This window comes from Cyclopterus lumpus, chromosome 12, assembly GCF_009769545.1.
Source record: "Cyclopterus lumpus isolate fCycLum1 chromosome 12, fCycLum1.pri, whole genome shotgun sequence".
In the NCBI taxonomy this organism is placed as follows: domain Eukaryota; kingdom Metazoa; phylum Chordata; class Actinopteri; order Perciformes; family Cyclopteridae; genus Cyclopterus; species Cyclopterus lumpus.
In genome coordinates, this window is record NC_046977.1 from 10,693,559 (window position 1) to 10,714,252 (window position 20,694).

Consider the following 20,694-nt stretch of genomic DNA (forward strand, 5'->3'; position numbering starts at 1 on the left):
AGGGACCTCGAGTTAATGAAAGATAAGATAGTGAGGTGTCACAAATTGTTTTCTGGTGTGTGTTTATCTAGCTTCTATACTCAAAATAGGACCTAATTTAAACATACTTGAAATTACAGAGAGCCTTCTTCAGTTTCAACAATAGTCAAATGCCAAACTCATAGAAAGGACACTTGACAGAATATAGTTATTTTGCTTAATGCAATATAACGCATGAAAGCAGTCAGAACATTGTGGACTTGTTTGTGTAACAGATAATACAAATTAGGCAAAGGCACGTGCTGTGTTTGCATAAGTTGTCTCGTGGTCTTATGATGTGCACTCAGTGGACTACCAGTATATAACATGATGAAGTGCCATATAGTGTGCCATCCCACTATAGAGAACATGAAGAAGTGCCATATAGTGTGCCCTAGAGAAAAGTATGGTTGCTCTCTGGAAACATGATGCAGTGGCACAATAGGCTGCCCTTGCTAGAAAACTTTCTGCGCGCGCACTGCAGATGATGCCTTGTTTTTTTCCATCACTGTCCCCTCAGACAGCTTGAGTCCAGCAATGGTCTTATGATACTGAATTCCTTCACAACTTGTTTCATGAGTAAGACACTCGTAATAATGCAATAAGATCAATTAAGCCAACACAGGGTCTGAAGTATTTATCTTATTACACTAACTTCGTCAATGTAATCTTTGGATCAGAAATAATGCTGTAGATTGTATTAATATAAAGTGCATTTCATTACCTCTGGTCTCTTAGTTTACAATTGTTGACGTGTTAGACTGCATGAGCTAATTTAATTATTATTATGTGCGATCTATGTGCAGGATTCTATGCAGAACTATGGCAACACTTCCAGTTCTCTGCATGGTGAAACAGAGCCATCTGGCGTCATATTACTGTAATAACATTTTAAAAACTATTTTTTTATCCGCTTTTGTATGACCATTCGATCGATTAAAATGTAAAAATTGCTCTCTTATTATAGATTTCACCCCCACCTTTCAGAAAAACTCAAACTAAAGGATAACAACACGTTTTCAACAAATGTTGACATTGAGGAAGTGTTAGATCGAAGTAATAATTAACCAATGCTCATTTCACAGCGATAACAAAAACATGTCATAAACAAATATGTGTCTCATAGTTGTATCATAACAGTAATCAGGGTACGTTTTCAAAGTGCTTTTTGAAACGTAACGTATCTACAAGGTCACACCGCAATAACAAACTAGAAAGTGGTGTTTTTAGTAAATAAAAATACAATAAAATACGTTTGTTTTATCACAAAAGTATGACTGCTGCATGCAATAATTCATCTTTCTAACTCAAATACACGTGGTGAAATTCCTTGTGACTTGTGAGTATGAACAGCATCGCTGAAGGGTAACACAAGTGTATGGTTACACTTTACTTCTCTCTAGTATGGCCTAAGCTTTCTGTCTGACCATTCTGACACTGATCCTGAACTATGTTTGAAAATAACCATGTCCTCCTACACTATATGGCTAACCTGAGGGGCTGGGACGCACAATTTGATCTCAGTTCATGGAAGGAACTGGAAAGTGGGGAGCTTTGGTCGAGGCGGAAAAGTGTCCATCGCGTACTTGCTGGTGACCGAGCACCTCATTTTAAGACGAGCTCCCACTGGGCCCAATCAGAATGGCCCGAGACCAACAAACATCCAATGAACGCCCGCTCTCCAGTTTAGAAGGCGGGACTTCCTAGTGGGTGTGTGGGTGACGAGGAAAAGGAGGTCAAATGCGCTGCTAGAGTTTTAAAAACGTGAGGCAGTCTCCAGGAGAGATACACAGGTAGACTATTGTGTTGGAGTTACAGTAGACGATATAGTTTACCGTGCCGCTATCATAGCTTGGATTAAGAAGTAAGGGCGGTCGTGTAGGGTGCGGTTGGTCCGTCTCGCACTGACAGACAGATAACGTTAGCTAATGCTAACGGTAGCGTTACAAGTCGCGTGCTCGTATGCACTATACGACTCAGTAGTTGACCTTACAACCATAATATAGTAATGCCTGTCTAGCCAGACGTCTGTCAAATCAACTGTATACAAAGTAATGCATGGTGCACGTCCACGGATCAATAGCTTTCGCTGCGAAGTTTGTTAGCTAAATATAAGCGACTGCACTTTGCTGACGTTTATTTTGCCTTTGGGATCTTGTGTCACGGTCACCGCTGTCATGTTTCACTCTGTGCCCCGTCGTCCGATCTGCGAGATCGGTGTGAACGCTATGAGGCTACGAAGCAGCAGGTCGTTGAAGCGGACCGTCGAGGAGGGCAGAGAACAAATCGAGAGGGTCCCGTTGCTGGGCAGGGGCATGGGCCTGCTGTTGTCCTGGCTCCAGAAGGCAGGTGCCAGTGAGGCCGCAGGGTCTGGTCGAAAGAGGAAGGGTTTGCTCTCCATATTTGTGGACCACTGCAGCTTCGTAACCGGACAGAGGCTCCGGCGTGCTTGCCAGATCGGCGAGCTTTACTCCAACCTGTACTCCGAGCGGACCAGGTGGACCCTGGTCGGTAACATATGGCGAAGATTTCAGAGCAAGCACGCGCCGAATGGGAAACTTGTCGCGGCCCTGGCTGGTATCTTCATGTGGGAGAATGACAAGATTCAAGATGAAGAGATTCAAAGGTTTGATATCTTTCTCTATATGCACACTGCGTTTGTGCTCCGACACACCTCTTGCATGACACATTGCAAGAGGCACACCTACAGGATATCTTTTTAGATAGCCATCATCATCAGAACCCAAAATGAGGGAATATCTTTTTGAGAATGTTGTTTTGATCGTCCCTTGTATAATCATTGATGCTGTTCTAGCCGCTCAACACCGTAAAACATGTAGTTATTATTACCATTTGCATTGCAGCATTATGTGACAATCTGTAATGCCATTGTGTTTATGCTAAATAACCTGTGCTGTTGTTTGCGTCCATTTGAAGGTGTGGACTTGAGCTACAGGCACTGGAGGCTGTAAAATGTCCAAATACAACTACAGAAACAAAGGCAGGACATCTTGAACCTGGTTGGGAAGTTGTGGTGGAGAAAAAAGGCTTCAAAGTGTGGAAGCGACCGATACCCGACAGTCACCTCTATGAATACAGAGGTCAGCCAACTCACAATCTCACAAGTTTATTTTGTGCTCTTGAATTTTATCTGGCACTGTGGTTGTAGATTTATTGGTATGACTTTGTCTGAAAAGTCAGCATCCTTTCACTACGTTCTACTTGCAGTGTTGGGCTCCTACAACGATGTCACCCCAAGGCAGTTCTTCAATGTACAGGTAAAGACTTTTATAATGTCCTAATGTGCTTCTAGGATTATGTTGGTTTCGATTTAATGAAGAAATTAGGTGAAAAAGATAACTTATTCTCCTAAGATACTGGCTTACAATAAGAAAACCACCAGGAGGAGAGGGCAGCACTCATTGGTGTGCAGCAATCGCCTCACACCTGAAGTCCGATTTGAAGAACCATGGGAAATCTTTCTATTATTGAAATTAAATGACAATGACACAAGTGGGATCAACCGGCAATGGTAGTCATTTTGTTGACAATCTAATATTTATAAAAGTGAGACTTTCAGATTTTAATCTTTGCATGGATTGCGTTCATGGTATATATGACAGCTTGTTTATCATTACTATTAACCAGCTGCACTTGCACAACCAACATGCGTATGTGCAGCACAAAAGCTACTGTGACACTCACGCTGTGTGCTATAATAAGCTCCTTACCCGTGACTTATTCTTTCCCCTTTCCCCCAGTTGGATACGGAGTACAGAAAGAAGTGGGATGCACTGGTTATCGAGCTTGAGGTTGTGGACAGAGATGTCTGTACAGGCTCTGAAGTTGTGCACTGGGCTACACACTTTCCTGTGAGTTTCTGTTGACTGTGTGTTATGAGTAGAAATGGTTACTGAAACCCAGTATTAAACTGGGACCGGTAAAAAAAAAAAAAAGACTGGAGTATTTATAAGCTCCAACATTTTTGGTTGTTTTTATCAGTACTATTTAATGTTTGGGTGTCATTAGAAAGCTTTATTAATTCCCAGTGGGGAAACTCATTTACCACCAAAAACTACAACAATAGACACGGTCCACAGATAACAGATAAGGAAAACATTACAAAGAATAACTAGATTATGCCATATGATAGATGATTGACATCAGAAAGAGGCTACATCTTAAAAACACATCTGTTCATGAAAAAAAAAATCTATATTTGTTTACAAACAAGCAATAACTCCCCTAGTTAATGGGGAAGGTTATTTGTTCAAATTAATGTGTATTTATAGATAACTTTTTCCGTTTTGTTTTAGAAGCAAACTGAGTGACTTTGGTTTATCATGTGGTTAAGAGCAACTACTAGCCATGTTCCATCAGCTGTTATTTAATCATGTTTAATCTCTCCTCACAGTATCCCATGTACTCGAGGGACTATGTGTATGTGCGGCGCTATGATGTTGATGTAGACAACAACCTGATGGTCCTGGTATCCAGGTGGAACTTCAAGAATAATATATCTCTTTGGTCAAATATAGTTTAGTTTTTTGATTACAATACTATTTTTTTCTAAAACATTTGTAATTCTATTGTAGAGCTGTGCAGCATCCCAGAGTCCCAGAGACTCAGGCATTTGTGAGAGTCCATTCATACCAGTCAAAGATGGTCATCCGCCCTCACAAGACCTTTGATGAGGTTTGTGGTGAATGTGTCGCTACACTTGCATCCAGGATTCTGGGTTTTGTAGCCAGTGAGTTTGAGTTTGTGTTTTGTTCTTAACAGAATGGATTTGATTACCTGCTGACCTACAGTGACGATCCTCAGACTGTCTTTCCGCGTTACTGTGTGAACTGGATGGTGTCAAGTGGTAAGCTCTTTCCACTGTTTAAGAACTTTGTAGGGCTTTTTTACACTTGAGCTCCTCACACTGCAAAGGTGTTGCCATTTTATTTGCTGTTGCGTTCAGATTGCACTGCATTTTTTCTTTCCTCTACAGACATTTCATGTTTGGGTATTTTGACAATAGGGAATCTCTCTCTTTGCACCTGGCAGGTATGCCTGACTTTCTGGACAAGCTCCATACTGCTGCCTTGAGGGCCAAGAACTTGGAAGTGGGGATCTACGACTACGTAGGTGTCATCAAATCTAGCGACACCAACCGCCAGCCGAGCCAGGAGCGCCTCAGTGGAGAAAAGCCACGCACAGCCGGTCCGGGACAGATCTACGCTTGAGATAGACATTTTATAAACCAGGGGTTATGTTGGTGTATTTTTCACATGCACATGGACCTCAATCAAACCCTCCAGCCTCAATTATTTTGGGGTAGATTGCATGAGCTGCAAATGGAAGTTGCAACTTACATTAATGACAAATATATACAGTATGTCCATCCGTAGACATGTTATATTGGTTGTAGATGAGATGTCACAAGACCAATGGACTGTCTCGGGAAAATGTTGCCATACACTTTTCCATCCAGACTGCTGGCACTATTTTTGCTCAGCCAGGCAATGCGACGTAGCATTTTTTTGCCTTGTTTTGGTAATAATGTACGTCTTGGTAAGATCGAGCCAAAATTCCTAATTGTAGAGATGCTTTTGCCAAAACACTGTTTCTCTCGTTTTATCTTTCTGTGTCTTGTCTACGGTGAGATTACAGTGAACTGTTGTCCAGTATCGGACATAGGATGGTAACCAACTGGCTTCTGGTGGACATTATCACTATTTAATATACAGCCAACATCTCTACACTGACCGATGAAGAGATGAGGCCTCGGCGTGGAACGCTTTCTGCTATGTTTCTTCAGTTCATGGATTTAAAGCAACTGGTTTCCTTTTGATTGCAGCATAAATTATTGATTTTCATATGACAGAATGAGGTGGATTAAAAACAACTAATGATGCCATTCTTGGGAAATGTGTACAGAATTCTAAATTGATTTGCTGTCGGCACAGTGGAGGTTTCATGCTATTCAGCTCACTGCGGCTGTTCAAGCCTTCTGAAGATAAACCAGTCCTTTAACATTCGGGGCAAAGTGTCTTATAACAACCACATAAATCCTCAAACAGTGTTACTGATGCACTTCAGTTTAGTTCGACTAACAAGGCAACCCTACCCTTTGTATTTCAGTTAAAAAGTTACAAATATGAATTTATCCCATTTTAGCTCAGAATTTCTTTGTTATTCTGGTGTCATCTGCAGACATCACATACATTTGTACTGTGTGAGTTATGGTTTTCTTTTATATTGTAGGTCTTGTACATTCATAAAACTATCGCCTGCATATTGGAAATCCCTGTTCACAACAAGCTTAGACACATTTATCCTGCATTGTGATTCTTCAGTTTTTGTTATTAATGTGGGTCGTACTGAAACTCTACAATTCACCTATCCAAATAATGCTTGTTGCTTTTGTAATTCATTTTGCAGGAGGTGTTATGAATGTACAGAGAGCTTTCCATTCTGTGGAATAAAATATCGCCTAATACAGTACTCTGTTTACAGCCTAACCATCTGGCACAAATATCATAGAATTAATTTGTATTTAAAACACATCTCATCTTGTACTAAATTGTGATGGTGGTACTTCAGAGTAAATCAGCTGCAGTCCAGCGGGATCCACCTTTCTGAAGGTCTAACGTATGAATATTGAATATTATTATAGCCCCACTGTAAAAAATGTATAATTCTACTATGTAGTTCAAAATAACTGGCAGAGTAAATGTTTGTGTGTTTGTGGTTTTTTTTGTTGTATTTACCGCCTGGTTAAACAAAAGATCATATTAACCCAATTAAACATAATGCAATGTTTGTGAATGTATTCTAAATGTAAATGCTGCGTCTTTGCCACAGTAGTTTAAAAGACTTGTCACGTACTGTTTTTGTTTTTCTTCCCGCAGGCAGTAAAACATTTGTGATTTGCTGCATCGTGAGAATGACTTCAAGAACAGGAACCAATAGTGTGTGGACATTATCTGGTGCACTTGTTACCCTTTGATTTCAAGACTGAGTGAAATGGAGGAGCATCTAATCAGATCAAATAAACGTAAATACATTTGTTTCTGTTCAGCTGTTCATTGCAGAGCATTCTTGGTTTTGACCTTGTCTATGCTTGAGAAAAGGGTGAGTGGCGTTTTTTGTGTGCGAAGCAGCCAGCCTAGTCCAGTCTTAATGGGATCATCTGTAAACCCTCTACTCCCCGTCTGGGCATAAGGTTACGACAGACTGAGAGGCTCCACAGTTTACTGATCAGCTTGGGACTAGATTAACCACTTCACGTGTCTCAAATCCACACTGCAGGCTATTTATATGCAGTACTCATCATTGTATATTGCTTTAGCAGTTAGTATAGCTAGTTGTGAGTAGCTCATCCATTTATTTTGAGTATTGCATTATGGGAGAATAGCATCCATCACTACACTCAACACCTGTTTATGATCAGTAGTATGGTTTTGAGATGTGGGTCAGAATCTAATATGCTAAAAGAGTGTAATTACATATTTTTATAATATTTTTTTTAATATAGGAATAACCATCCAGAAACAGTTTGATGTAGGTCAAGCTTTGGGGTTGAGAAGTGTGTTGAACAAGAAAGGCTTTAGCTGCGCTTACCAAACAGAAATGTGTGCCATTTTGTCTTTGGCTGAAGTTGTGACTGCGGGTCTTTTCGTATATATTGTATTTGACATCCCTCTTAGTCTCACAAGAGAATCTTAAGTAGGATTTTCATGAAATACATGTTGACATATGACAGTGAGAAAGCACAGGTGTAATTAAATTAAAGATGGCTAAATTCAATTTAGCGGCTTAAATTCAGGGACTTTGAGGTTCTGGCTAATAATGTTGCTGTTTTGCAACATCGAAACCTTTGAGTGGAAACACATATGTTGGAGAACAGTGTTTCTCAAATGGGGGTATACGTGAGAATTAAAAAATATATATAAAAAAAGTTGGACCTTAGTATTATCACTAGTGTGAACCCTGAACATATATGCGTGTTTTCTGTGAGATATGGTATTGGGTATTATATTCACACAATGCATCCTTTTGATGTGTGCTGTCTTGCAGCTATAGTGCTTTGTTCTTTAGTACAAGCGAGGGTCGAGGGCGGCGAGGGGACCGCCTCGTCCCGAGCGAGGGCCGCCGCCTCGTCCCTCCCCTGGAGGCGGTCCCGAGCGAGGGCCGCCGCCTCGTCCCTCCCCTGGAGGCGGTCCCGAGCGAGGGCCGCCGCCTCGTCCCTCCCCTGGAGGCGGTCCCGAGCGAGGGTCACCGCCTCCTCCCTCGCAAGGACCGCCTAGACCCGAGTCCCGTGCTCACAGGAGTGACTAACACATTTGTTGAATTATTGTCCTATCGAGTTGCACACTGCGGTGTTTACTCACTTTGAGGCATGCTTGTTTTCTTAGTGTTTCTAAACTCTCATTATACTCTTAATCAAAGAGGTACATAGTTCCAGGTAGAAAAGTTGGCACGTGGAGCTGCAGTAATTGATGTTTGCCACTTTGGTGCACAATAACTCCTCAGTAAACTGAGAATAAAAAAAATCCATTGAACCCATTTGAGTCCCATCAAGGGAGTGTTTCTGTCCAGAAACTATAGCCAAACTTCTGGCGATCTTACAAGAGGTAAATATGTGTACACAATGTTGTAAATGTTCATATATTGGGTAGAAAATATGGACGCAGTCTCCGTGACGTCACACAGAGGTTTCTAACGTGGGTTATTCCGGCAGTTATCGCTTAAAATGTGCAAAGAGGTCACCCCAATTATGCCTAAAGTTAGGCCTTAGTATAATTTAACAAGGTGAGTTGTATAGAACAAAGTCCCCCGTACAGCTGTCAAGAACGGATGTATTAGCTATAGAGACCAAAACCGTTTTTTGTACCCGGCTGTGCATGTTTATTTTCGCTCCAAAGTTGAGCATTTTAATATGCAGGGGTCAAGTAGCCATTTTGTATCAATCATGTATGTATGTATGTAAAAATCATGTAAAAAAGCACTAATATTGCTCCGCGGAAGAGAACAAATTGCATTTGTAATCTATCGGCCACAACATAATACGACCAAGGTTCTTGGTGTACTTCATTGCTAATGGTCCTTCTGACAACTCAGAAGTTACATCATGTTTTACAGTGTAGGTTATGTTAGTGCATTGTCAGAGACGACTGAGTTCATTCAAATAAGAGTCATAAAGAAAGGACAAGTCTGGTTTAATCAATTAAAATGTATTTGTTAAATACACCATTGTGATATGACTTATAAGACGCTGAGCACACACACCTATAAAATATAACAAAACATATACGTGTGTGTGTCTCGGCATGTCTCAGGGTTTGATTTACAGATAAGTGATGTCTTAACAGAGTTCACATTATTTTAATGTATGACCATTACTGTCTGAAATTCTTAGCCATAGTTAAAAGCCACGGAGCATTTACAGTGATTGATCGTTTCGACAAAGCTGCTTTTATAACACCAACCAGCTTTTTATCAAATGTTTTATCTATATGAATGCTGTAAACCCTGTGTAATCCTCCTCCCGCCTTTCTCTCTCTCTCTCTCTCTCTCTCTCTCTTTAAAATCCATTTTTGCCCTTCTTTCAACATTTTAATGAATGTCAATGAAACACACCATATGTTTAGATGATATTTATTGGTGACAAACCTACATCTTGGAGTACATAATGAGATAGATCAACCGGAATAAGTATAAAAACAACATTAGAGACAGTTATTATATAACAATGTACACCCTATAACCTTAATTTCTGTTGTATTTGTATTTGAGAGTTCATTTCATGCTTATTTCAAAATTTTAAAAATGCGCAAACTGTACATTACTGACTTTTTAAATTACTCATGAATTCACAACAGAAGGCTGATAGTGCTCACAAGCCTCCAAGGTACTTGGCACAACCATGGACAGAAGACACACTGCATGGTTAGATCAAGCACAATGGGGTCCTGGGCAAATACGGAACTTGAAAGCTTTTTCCTTTGGTTTGAATGGAAGTAGAGGGAGAAAATCATTGAAACAGAAAACGTATTGTTTGATTTGATCAAACAACTCATCAAGTAGTAAAACTCTTAAAAGAAATACATTATCATCAAAGTATCTTCTTGCAGTTGAAGGACAATTATGGGTTGGTTTGTATCTGAAGTCCAAGTGTCGAAAAAGGTGTGAGGGAGGAGATCCCAGCTCATGGATAGATACAAAAAATAAAAATAGCCAAATCTCACCATTGGTTTACATAACGATTAGAAAATAAGTGTACACTTTTACAGTTAAGACCATCTGCAAAAAAATCATGATTTAAAAAAGCGATTAGTCATAGGTCACACTCACTGCGGAAAAAAGGGCTACACCCTTCCTGCGCACAAACTGCGTCAAACCCCACCCTCCCTCCCTTCGCGCCCAAGTCTACTCGCCACGATTGAAAATAAAGTCTAAAAACTCTATCACTATTTCCTGAAACAAACATAAACAAAATTAAACATTTTCAAAAAAGATGTACAGCAGACCTGAAGAACGGTGGCTTGCTCAAATTAGTTTTCCATCAGTCAGTTTGCTGTTCTTCAACTGCTGATGGAAACAGAGTTTGGGTTATTTGTCAACGATTTTAGGAACTGCAGCATCTCACAGAGTCCAATCTCTGAAATTTGACATGCAACTGACAGAAAAATAAGTCTAGAGATGCCAATGGACGCAAGAATGATAATTATTGCTATATTGCTATTGCCCATGTTCGGACATTTGCTGTCTTCTTAGAGTAAACGCACAACCCCCTTCTGGCTATTTAGTCGTAACTATGTTAACGGTCACTGAGTGCAATGTCAAGAGTCATGATACCATCAAGCTAAGACAGCTGTTTCGCCAAAAGGTTTGACAATCTTGTTACCTTCTCTTTCAGCTCCCCTGGGACATCTTAGTAAAATGAGATGGCGATAATCAACTTAGAGCTCTGGTAAATGAACCACTTTGTGTGATGAAATCACACCACGATGCATATGGATGCGCCAAAGAAAAACCTCTGCATTTGTAGTTGACCAAATGGCATGAAAACGGGAGTACTTTGGGTGAAAATGGTGAAACGGACCTCTGTTTTTCAGAACAATGAGAATGTTTCAAAGGATGCAGTGTGGCTGATGGGATGGCGTGATGGTTTTATGCATGGATGATTGTGATACATAATTATACGTCCATACCTTGTTTTTGATGTTTGTTCTTTCTTAAAAAAACTTACAATGAACACCATCTTGTTCTAAGCAAATACATTTAAAAAATCAAATATTCTTTAGACTAAGTTTCAAAACCCAACAAACTATCAATACAATATATAAATAGGAAACTTAGTCATAACCTATTTAACTAACAACCTCCAGACGCTGTCCTTGGAAACTCACTTCTGTGCATCTGGTCTTTCCAAGAAACCACCTTCCCATCCTCTGGTCCAGAAGTCGGTGTGAGTTGCAGCCGGCTGAGGGTGGTTGAAGAGCTGAGTCTTGGGGGTCTTCCAGCTTGCTCAACTGGAGACAGACTGTCCTGACTGCGTCCTCAGCACCCTTCAAGTCCTCATCTCCTGCCCCTCCTTCAAGCTAGGAGGGGTTGGTGATGTTCTCTTGGGATAGGTGCACTGGCAAGGAGGACTTGGTCAGGCTGGGATTGGACGTGGGTTGGGGAGTTTGGGGGGGGGGGGGCGCCGGTTCCGCATTTCATAAATATTAATACAGAGTCCTCCCTCTCCAAATGGGTAGATTCTTTAATTTTGTTAGAGGGGAAGTGCTTTATTCACTTAATGGCTTTTATTAGTGCCCGGTCTTCAACTCTTTCATTAGCTAAAGTGCTGCTATAATTTACAGGGTAAAGGGGGGTGGGGAAGAGGTGGTGTCTGAGGAGGGTTGATCCTGCTGCTGCAGGACAGGCATGCAATAACCTCAACCACTGCAGCTTTTCCTACAAACGTGTCTATTCTCTCAGTAAGAACTGTAGTCTATAACATAAAAAACACTCGATAGCATCCTCACTGACCGTTCTAGTGTTCAGAGTGGGCCGTCGGGCTTCTTACATATCGGTGAAGCGGAATCCTGTTGCATATCTAGATATTTGTGAAACACCCAAGATTAACATAGTTTAGAATGAGACGGTGTAAACGAGTGTAACCAGTAATTAATAGACAATATTAATAGCCCTTCTGACAATGGCTTCCTGTATGAGCGTAGACATATTATTGTTGTGGTCGTGCAGCAGTTTTTCTCCTCAACCGCACAGTGGATTCAAATCATTGGGGATCAACTATTGAGAGATTTTATTTGCTATTGAACCAAGTAGGCTGAGCTATAATTTATATTTTAGGGAATACGTATACAAGATTGTAGTTATGTATATTTTGTACTGTAATAACTAAGTTATTTATATGTCTTCACACAGCAACTTTTTCCTGTTTAATACATTTTATGGCATAATAGATGCAATGTAAAGGTCAGTTTATTTTTAAAAAAGCTGAAAAAATAAAGGCCAGAACGACATCTTTGCAGCATAATGAAATGAGCTCATACAGCTTTGGGAAAGATCAGCTAAATTGAATGCATCTTTATTGTTGAGTTCAATAAAGCGTAGTCTATATTCTTCAAATGTGAATCCGACTATATTATACCACAATCTTACAGATGCACCAACACAACCCATTGAGTCACTGTACGAGTTGCTCGGACACAAAATGGCGGCTCCATCTAATGCAGGTTGCCCATATTAAAATCAGATAATGCGAGCTACCAGAAGTGCTCCCAGCTCTGATGAAATGCTCTTTATTTGGTTCTGTGGAGTCGTGTTAGTCGTGAACAGCTGGCGTGTGATGTCCCCAGACTGCGTCTGAGTGAGTGAACTGATTAACCGGAGTGGCGGTCCCTTCCAGAGAGGGGGCAGCGCACCAGCCTGAATAACTGCCTTCATCATCAATGTCACATAAATCGTTTAGCTGGACAGGGCTTTCAAATGACTTCTTTTCTCCGAGCCAAACTGAAATGGCCGCAGTAACATTGTTGCTTAGCGCCGGCGTGCTTCTGAAGGAGACGGTGGCGTGTTAGTGATGGAGCACAGGCTTTTACGATGCAACATTTCAGTGACGCTCCTAAGGCAGACCAGTTGGAGCACTTTAGATCATCTTGATTTTTTTTTTAAACTGTGCCCGGCTACACTTGACACATGAATGTTAACATTGAACCCGCCCCGATGACGGCAAGATATATGGAAAAGTTAACTAAACCACAGCGTACTGGAGAAGAGTTTTGTGACGTGTGGACATTTTGAAAGCAAGATAAAGACAAAATAAGTTGCACAAAAACGAGAAAAAACCCCAAACTCCTTGATTTCATGTTTTTATTTTAATGCAAGCCTTGACCAATATTCAATATGAACTATTCATGGTGTTAAGTAATGTGGGTTCTATTCATGGTGGTAAGTAATGTGGGATCTTTTAAAAGCGACAATTACACTCATGTCAACTGGTTTTTAAATTACAGCAAAGAACTGGGAATGGCGTGACGCAGATGCTCTTATGGATACACTGGCGTGGACACGGGGCCATGCAGTCGACGCCGGCTCTTTACTTCTTCACCAGCTGGATAACATCTTCATCCTCCATCACATGGTCCTTGCCCACCTTTTGAGGGTTGTGTTTCACAGATGATCCCCACACAAGTGCACTGAAAGACAAAAATATTTAAATGATTGTTATTATACATACAATTTATTTATGCATGGTTAACATTAAACCTCGTTATAGAACCATAAAAAAGGATCATAGAGCTCATGTGGTAATCCGCATTTTAACTACACCAGAAAATAATTCATACAGATACCATTTTATTTATCCTATATTTAGTCAGGAAGTCATTGGGATAAAAGGATCTCGCTATTATTATTATGCTACAGCAACAATGGTTCTGCACAATAAAGTAACCTACAGGGTACAATGACATCCTTGAGTTACAAAGGCTTTCTAATTGCGTGTGTCACAGTTTGACCCATTAATTCCCTTGAGGGTGGGTAATGCTCAGCAGCACATATCGATAAGATTGATGATCCTAGCTCTCCCATTTAGAGAGGTTTGTGCAACACATCATCTCAGATCCTAATCCGGACTCAAATTAATGCTGTTCTGGTGCGTCTCACTGTAAAGAGGGCAATGATTAAAGTGACTGTTTATCCCATAGTAAGGAACGTTAGTCATCCTTGAAAAAAACAGATGTGGAATAAAGCAGATCATTTATATTATTGTTACAGATAAATAAAATGATTAATACATGTCATTTACATAAAAATATATTATTCTTTATTCTGATGTACTGAATAACGTCACCTGTAGATAAAAACATGGAGGAAAAACAATGGTTAGTAGGATCATGTGTACAAGATTGCACACATGATCAAATCTGTGCGCTAAAAGAAAGAAAAGAAAACCTTAAAAAAAGGGAAAGATGTAAACCAATACTCACTACTTGAGTTCTTTGATGAGATTTTTGTGAATCTTTAAGCAGAAATCCTCGACAGCAGTATGATCATCAGGGAGTACAACAGGAGAAGTGTAATCAGGAAGCTGGCCTTTGGGTTTGGTGTAGCTGCAAATAAACAAAGGATCTGTTAAATCTTACAGTCTGAAGGAACTCAATTATATTTCAAGATTCCTTGTTCTGCACCATTTAAATCCCAACTTTCACAGCCATAGTCAGGACTGTGTAAACAACTCTTACATGCGCACTAGCTGTAGGTAGTCCCACATCCTCTCCAGCAGGTCATCAAAGTTCCAGCGGTGGTGGGCTGAGATGGGCACACAGTGGGGCACCTTGTAGATGATGTCAAGCTCTTCGATGGAGATCTGATCGATTTTGTTGAGCACATAAATGCACGGGATGTAGACCCTGTTGAGAAGACACTGTAAGTGGTTGCTGTACATGCAATTGCTGCATTGCGAGTAAACATTAAAACGTAGTCTGAAGTGAATTCACACCTTTATGATATCTGCGTTAACTGAAAAAGCTCACTATTAATTAACAATGTTAGGATTCGTCAGCTTTTTTTAATTGAAGGATGAGCAAATTCTATTGTTCTTTTTGCAGTATTTGTTCCTACGTGAAACTGATACTTAAAAAATAACATATGTGGCAGGAGTGCAGTGTAGCTTGCAAGGCTAGAGTGTACTGCTGAGACCCTTTGAGCATTTCATGAGTGTTCATGGTCTTACACAGGCAGAGATCATTTGTTACTATAGAATTGCAGGTATGTGGGTTATTGCATGGGCTATATTATGTTGTTGGTATTCTTTACAGAAAGAATATAAGAATATATTTAGTGTAAGTTTTTTTGTTTTTGATGAGTAGAGGGAGTATGCACTCAGGTCTTAGGTTATTATGCTGTTGCCGAGCAATAAAATGCAGAAAAGACAGTCTAGAAAAGGGAAGCCCTTGTCCAGTATCCTACACAGCAGACTTCGACCCAGTACACAAGCCCCACCCCACTCCACATCGTCTATATACTTGATTTGATCACATTTGCTGAGATTTATATATGTAATTACTATTGAGGAATGGCTATCCTATAGTTAAAAAAAGACATTGCTTAACTAGTTTATACATTACACACGTATGCATTTTTAAAAAAGTGGTCTGACATTTTTTTTAATGAATTCATAAATAGCAATGTCGTGTAGTAGAAGATTATATGAGATTTTAGATTCTAACTGGCCACACCCACTGAGAGTGAGTAAGGAGGGCCCATTCTGGCACTTCAGCAGCTTACCGATTTCCCTCCACCATATCAATGAGGTCATCAGCTGTGGAGTCACTGCGCAGAGTGATGTCGGCGTTGTGGATCTTGTACTCTGCCAGGATACTCTTAACAGTCTCACCATCTAGTTCGGTTTGTGCACACTAAGAGGATGAAAGGCATGATGACTATTAACAAAATACATTGAGACAGTTAACTAATGCTCCAAGTCCAGTATGATACAAATCTATCAGTAAAGTGATATAAAGCCAAAAGGTCATTATAGTTTTCACCAAATACAAAATGCATACTGACAGATCGCATAATGACAGGAGTAAATATGAAGGAGCTACTTAGTGACGTGCTATCTTAAACATGTCCACTGGAGGGCAGCATTGTAAAGTATTTCAGTGTTTTTTACAGTGGTGATACACCACTGTAAAAATACATTGTCTGCATTTCATTCCGCAGATCAGTGCAAACTTTTTAATTACTACATTATACACATAAGGATTAATGAAGGCTTTCACATATCAAAGCAAACTGACTTTCAGATATCCTCGACAACTAAAGTCCTGCATGCCAGACTATCACATTTCAGAGTGATAATCTCACTTTCCCAGCTCATTATTTGGTTGAATTACCAAAAAAACACTGTCACTCATGTCCCACTAAATCCAACTAAAAGCATCAAGTTATACATGTCAGTGACTCTCTAAAGGTGGAAATTGAGAATTTGCATTTCTGTAATTATGTGCGTGACATACTGTAGCTGTGAAATTGATGCCTCCTTTGTCCTTCCTCTTGTAGCCAATGTTGGGTGGCTGCTTGTTAAGTCGGATGCCAAAGCCCTCCAACTCATGTTCTATTAGCTTCTTATGACCAAGAGGCTTCAAAACATCGAGCACTATCAGGATTAAGTTGCAAGTTCGAGCCACTAAAACAGAAGGGAGGAGGGCGAAGCAGACAGTTAGAGTGGATGAAGGAATCCAGTAGATAGAGTATGTATTTGCAACCATTTACAGATACATATTTACAGACACAGAAAATGAAATTAAATGCGACAGTGTATAATGTTTGCGAAAGCATTAGATGTAAGGCAATAACATGTACAACTTTGTTCAGCCAAGTGTGTGCCCTTATTGTGGGGAAAAAACAACAACCACCCTTGGGTGTTTAAATTGGCCTCTAAACATCAAGTTCCACTCTTTAAGAAGTTATATTTGACCTCTTTGCTGCAGTTAGTCAAATAACACACAATAATGAAAAAAGTGAAAAGTGTTTCAAGTGGAATGCACAACATCAATAAGGAAAAGACTACATGTACCTTGTATGATCCTGTTTCTTTTCTATTTAGTCAATGAAAACCTGTCTAAGTAGAGACTACACTAACCACATATTTACCTGCAATGACCTGTCTGCCTCTGCCCTTTCCATCCTTGGCACCCTCAATGATTCCAGGCAGATCGAGAAGCTGAAGCAGAAGATGCATCAATTAAAATAAGCAACCCACTGGAAACATATCTCACTGAAAAACAGTTCTGCAAGACATTTTTGTACCTGAATTTTGGCCCCTTTGTAGCGAATGACTCCGGGTACCGTAGTAAGAGTGGTGAACTCGTAGGCGGCAACCTCAGAGTATACACCTGCAAGGTTACTTAGCAGGGTTGACTTCCCCACTGAAGGAAAACCGACAAAGCCGATTCGAGCATCACCAGTTTTTGCAACATCAAAACCTAAGACAAAAACACAAATAATCAAAAACTTGATAATAAATGCGTGTAATTATACCTAGAAAAAGAGTAGATACAGTACTACGCTTTTAGACATTGGGATCATACCTTCTCCTGTTGCAGCACCAGTGCCTCCTTTTGGTGTGATGAGTTCCCTCCGAAGTTTGGCAAGACGAGCTTTGAGCAGACCCAAGTGGTGAGCTGTGGCCTTGTTCCTCTGAGTCCTGGCCATCTACAATTAACAGTAACAGTGTAAAGTCTTATTCTTTACATGCCAATCTTGTAGTAACCAGAGAGCAACAGGGAGTTTTTACTGTATACAGTCAGGTAGAACTAAACATTACGCAACGAGAGAAAGTCATCAGCTTGTGATAAAATACATATAAATATATATATAACATATGGGAATGTATATTAGAAAGGAGACAGTATATTTGGTCTTCTATCACCTACACTGGAAGTGCATTAGGAAGAGACCTTTAATGGCCGCAAAGACGACTCATTACAATATGGAAAGAACAATTTCAGTGTTCATGTGGAAACCTGACTTTTCGCTTCAAAGCAGAAAACACAATCATGAACCTATACTTTTAACTTTAAATATCTTAAACTCTATAATCATACTAGTTAGTTAACTAGTTACTTATAAGTGTAAAGTAACTCGCTCGGAGGATGTAAGATAATGATAACTACAATGTAATGTGGTTATGTTTTAATGTAATGTGTTTTTACCAGGCCTCTCAGTAGAGCCATTTCAAGCCGTTTGAGCATTCAAATGCAGAAAATAACCTCCATATGGGACTTTGTTTACTCAATTTTAATTGGAAAAAAACACACACGGACCCGTTGAAAATACCGGCTTCTAAGAACAATGTTTTCTTTCTTTTTAAAGAGAATTTCAGATTCAATTTGGTTGTTTGGTGGATCAAATACAACACCAAACTTCCGCCGATACCGCATATATGCCAACTGCCCTAATTTGATGGGATAGGAACTCCTCGAACAGATTAATGAAACATTTCCAAGTCGAATGAGCCCGAAAGGCCAATGTTTAAAACACACTGGAACCTGTCAAGAAACTATGGGCCAGATATATTAAGAGTAATACGTGTCCTCGCTGCAGCAGCTAGGCTCATGACGCCAGTTGCTAGCTAGCAGTTAGCTTAGCAGCTAAAACGTGACTGACTCGTTGGGTGAGCCGGCCGGCGGTCGATCTTACCTCACTTTCGATCTCCGCTATTTTGGCAGGTATACTCATTGTGACGGAGATTCCTCTGTACAACCGACGTTACAGAAAGTTAAGAAATTTAGAAAAGTTAGACGTTGGTTAGCATAAGTTTAGCATGTACACGAGTCGACACCACGCAAGTGCAGCTGTGCGCTGCTTCACGTGAACTCTCGCGAGGATATGACGTAGCCCATTTAGTATTTTGCCCGCTGCGTTGACTCACACTGCAAACAATCTCAAGAAGGCTGCCAAAGATAAAGCCTCCACATATTTACATCTACAAGGGACAGTGGTGGAAAGCAATGACGTATATTTGCTTAGGTAATGCTCTTATAAAGATGTTGGAGGTTGCCTACTTGTACTTTAACTCAAATAGGATGTCTTTCCTATACACTAACCAACACATCAGAGGCAAATATTGTACTTTTTTACACCACTACATTTATTCTACAAATGCAATAACTTGTATAAAATGTGTTAAGGATTAAACCAGTGGCTCCCAGCCTTTTGGGCTTGTGTCCTTCTACAAAAGAGCAGTGTTTACTTGAAGCTCTTCATCACAGGTTTCAGATATTTGTGAGTTGTTAGATGTTCCACCAAAGAGAAGTATCCCATCTTAACTTTTTAAAGTTTATTGGTAACAATCTAATATTGCCATATATAATAATATGTCAGTCACAGGGGAAATGTTAAGTATTTCTTTCGCTGAAACCTGTGTGGTTTTACTGAGGTAAGAATTTTAATGTAGTATTTTACTTGTAATGGAATATTTGTTTTACATTGTATTACATTACATTTATATTGGTACCTTTACTGAAGCAAAAGACTTCTTCTCCAACTGATGGCGAGCCTCTTAGAGTCGACAAATCCTGTAAGACAACATCTGGGGCACATTTCGTTCTAAATTTAGTTGCACATCTACATTTGTCTCCACTTACTAAGCAGTGAGAAATCAATAAAGGTTATCACGCCAAATTATATGACATGAAAGTGATTTTGACCACAACTTATACAATTATTTGTCGACACACACACACACACACACACACGCACGCACGCACACACACACACACACACACACACACACACACATACACAAACTTAACTTGATCTATTTACTACACATTGTTACACAATAACAATTCAGTCAGATTGTATATTTTTTATGTATAATTGTTTATTGTTTAAGTCGCATACAGTATAATCTCTCATTGGTTTCTATGTTGCTGAAGTTTGTGGACTGAATATCTGTCATTCTGTTGACCATCTGATTGACTTATTGGTTAGTGGCTGGGCTGGTTGAACAAGATTGGTTCTGCTGATCTGCTGATCTCCGATGACCCTTGCTATGCTCTGTGAACCTTGAAAAGGTTATATTAACGACTATGTTCATACTGTGAATATTACTAGAGGGTCTAGAGGGTGTATTGGCCACATCAGGGTTTTTCAAACGATTGATACGCAGATAGATTGTATGAAAGGCCATGAAGGATATTTTAATAAAATCTAAATATCTTAATTTGATTCATGAAACCTACAAACCTAATAAATGCCAGCCACTGGTAAATTCCCCAGCTCTTGAATATTGCTCTTCCGGCTCAGCCAACAGTGTCATCAAATGCCTTTGCTGTAAAAAATAAATGCAATCTGAAGAATAATGCAATTTCTAAATAGTCTATGATCAAGTCCAGGAAATAACCTAATACAACTTTATGTAGCTTAACTCCAGTCCAAGACATATTAAATAATGTGCTACATATGCTGAATCTGTTACTTCATACATCCCCATTATTGTTTGTTTAGTTGTAGGAGGTGTGCTTGTCCTCATTAAAATATATAAAAATAGGCATTTTCTTTTTAAAAGGTAGATACGGTTTCAGCGAGTTGTTGTTCAGCATCTGTTGTTGGCCGTCTTGGGTGACAGCAAGCATAAATAGCACAGGAAAGAAGAAAAGA

At 39.8% G+C, this 20,694-nt stretch overlaps 2 protein-coding genes across 2 annotated transcripts; one reads left to right on the forward strand and one right to left on the reverse strand.

The window, feature by feature from the left end:
* Positions 1-1,529: 1,529 nt before the first annotated feature.
* On the forward strand, positions 1,530-7,078 carry stard7 (StAR-related lipid transfer (START) domain containing 7). The gene is made up of 8 exons (XM_034547551.1): positions 1,530-2,644; positions 2,956-3,119; positions 3,247-3,296; positions 3,780-3,890; positions 4,433-4,515; positions 4,614-4,713; positions 4,801-4,885; positions 5,071-7,078. The coding sequence occupies exons 1-8, from the start codon at positions 2,196-2,198 to the stop codon at positions 5,247-5,249; spliced, it is 1,221 nt and encodes a 406-aa protein (XP_034403442.1). The 5' UTR covers positions 1,530-2,195; the 3' UTR covers positions 5,250-7,078.
* A 6,296-nt stretch (positions 7,079-13,374) lies between these two features.
* On the reverse strand, positions 13,375-18,935 carry drg1 (developmentally regulated GTP binding protein 1). The gene is made up of 9 exons (XM_034547403.1): positions 18,730-18,935; positions 17,619-17,742; positions 17,338-17,513; positions 17,182-17,251; positions 16,545-16,714; positions 15,811-15,941; positions 14,766-14,933; positions 14,511-14,633; positions 13,375-13,718 (listed from the first exon to the last, which is right to left on the reverse strand). The coding sequence occupies exons 1-9, from the start codon at positions 18,766-18,768 to the stop codon at positions 13,619-13,621; spliced, it is 1,101 nt and encodes a 366-aa protein (XP_034403294.1). The 5' UTR covers positions 18,769-18,935; the 3' UTR covers positions 13,375-13,618.
* Between the last annotated feature and the right edge of the window lie 1,759 nt (positions 18,936-20,694).

Coding starts and splice junctions, on each gene's coding strand:
- stard7 (XM_034547551.1), top strand. CDS start 2,196: ATGTTTCACTCTGTGCCCCGTCGTCCGATCTGCGAGATCGGTGTGAAC. Junction 3,891..4,432: donor ACTGGGCTACACACTTTCCT/GTGAGTTTCTGT, acceptor CTCTCCTCACAG/TATCCCATGTACTCGAGGGA. Junction 4,714..4,800: donor CTCACAAGACCTTTGATGAG/GTTTGTGGTGAA, acceptor TGTTCTTAACAG/AATGGATTTGATTACCTGCT.
- drg1 (XM_034547403.1), bottom strand. CDS start 18,768: ATGAGTATACCTGCCAAAATAGCGGAGATCGAAAGTGAG. Junction 17,743..18,729: donor TAGCGGAGATCGAAAGTGAG/GTAAGATCGACC, acceptor TGTTAATTGTAG/ATGGCCAGGACTCAGAGGAA. Junction 17,514..17,618: donor TGGTGCTGCAACAGGAGAAG/GTATGATCCCAA, acceptor TTTTTGTCTTAG/GTTTTGATGTTGCAAAAACT.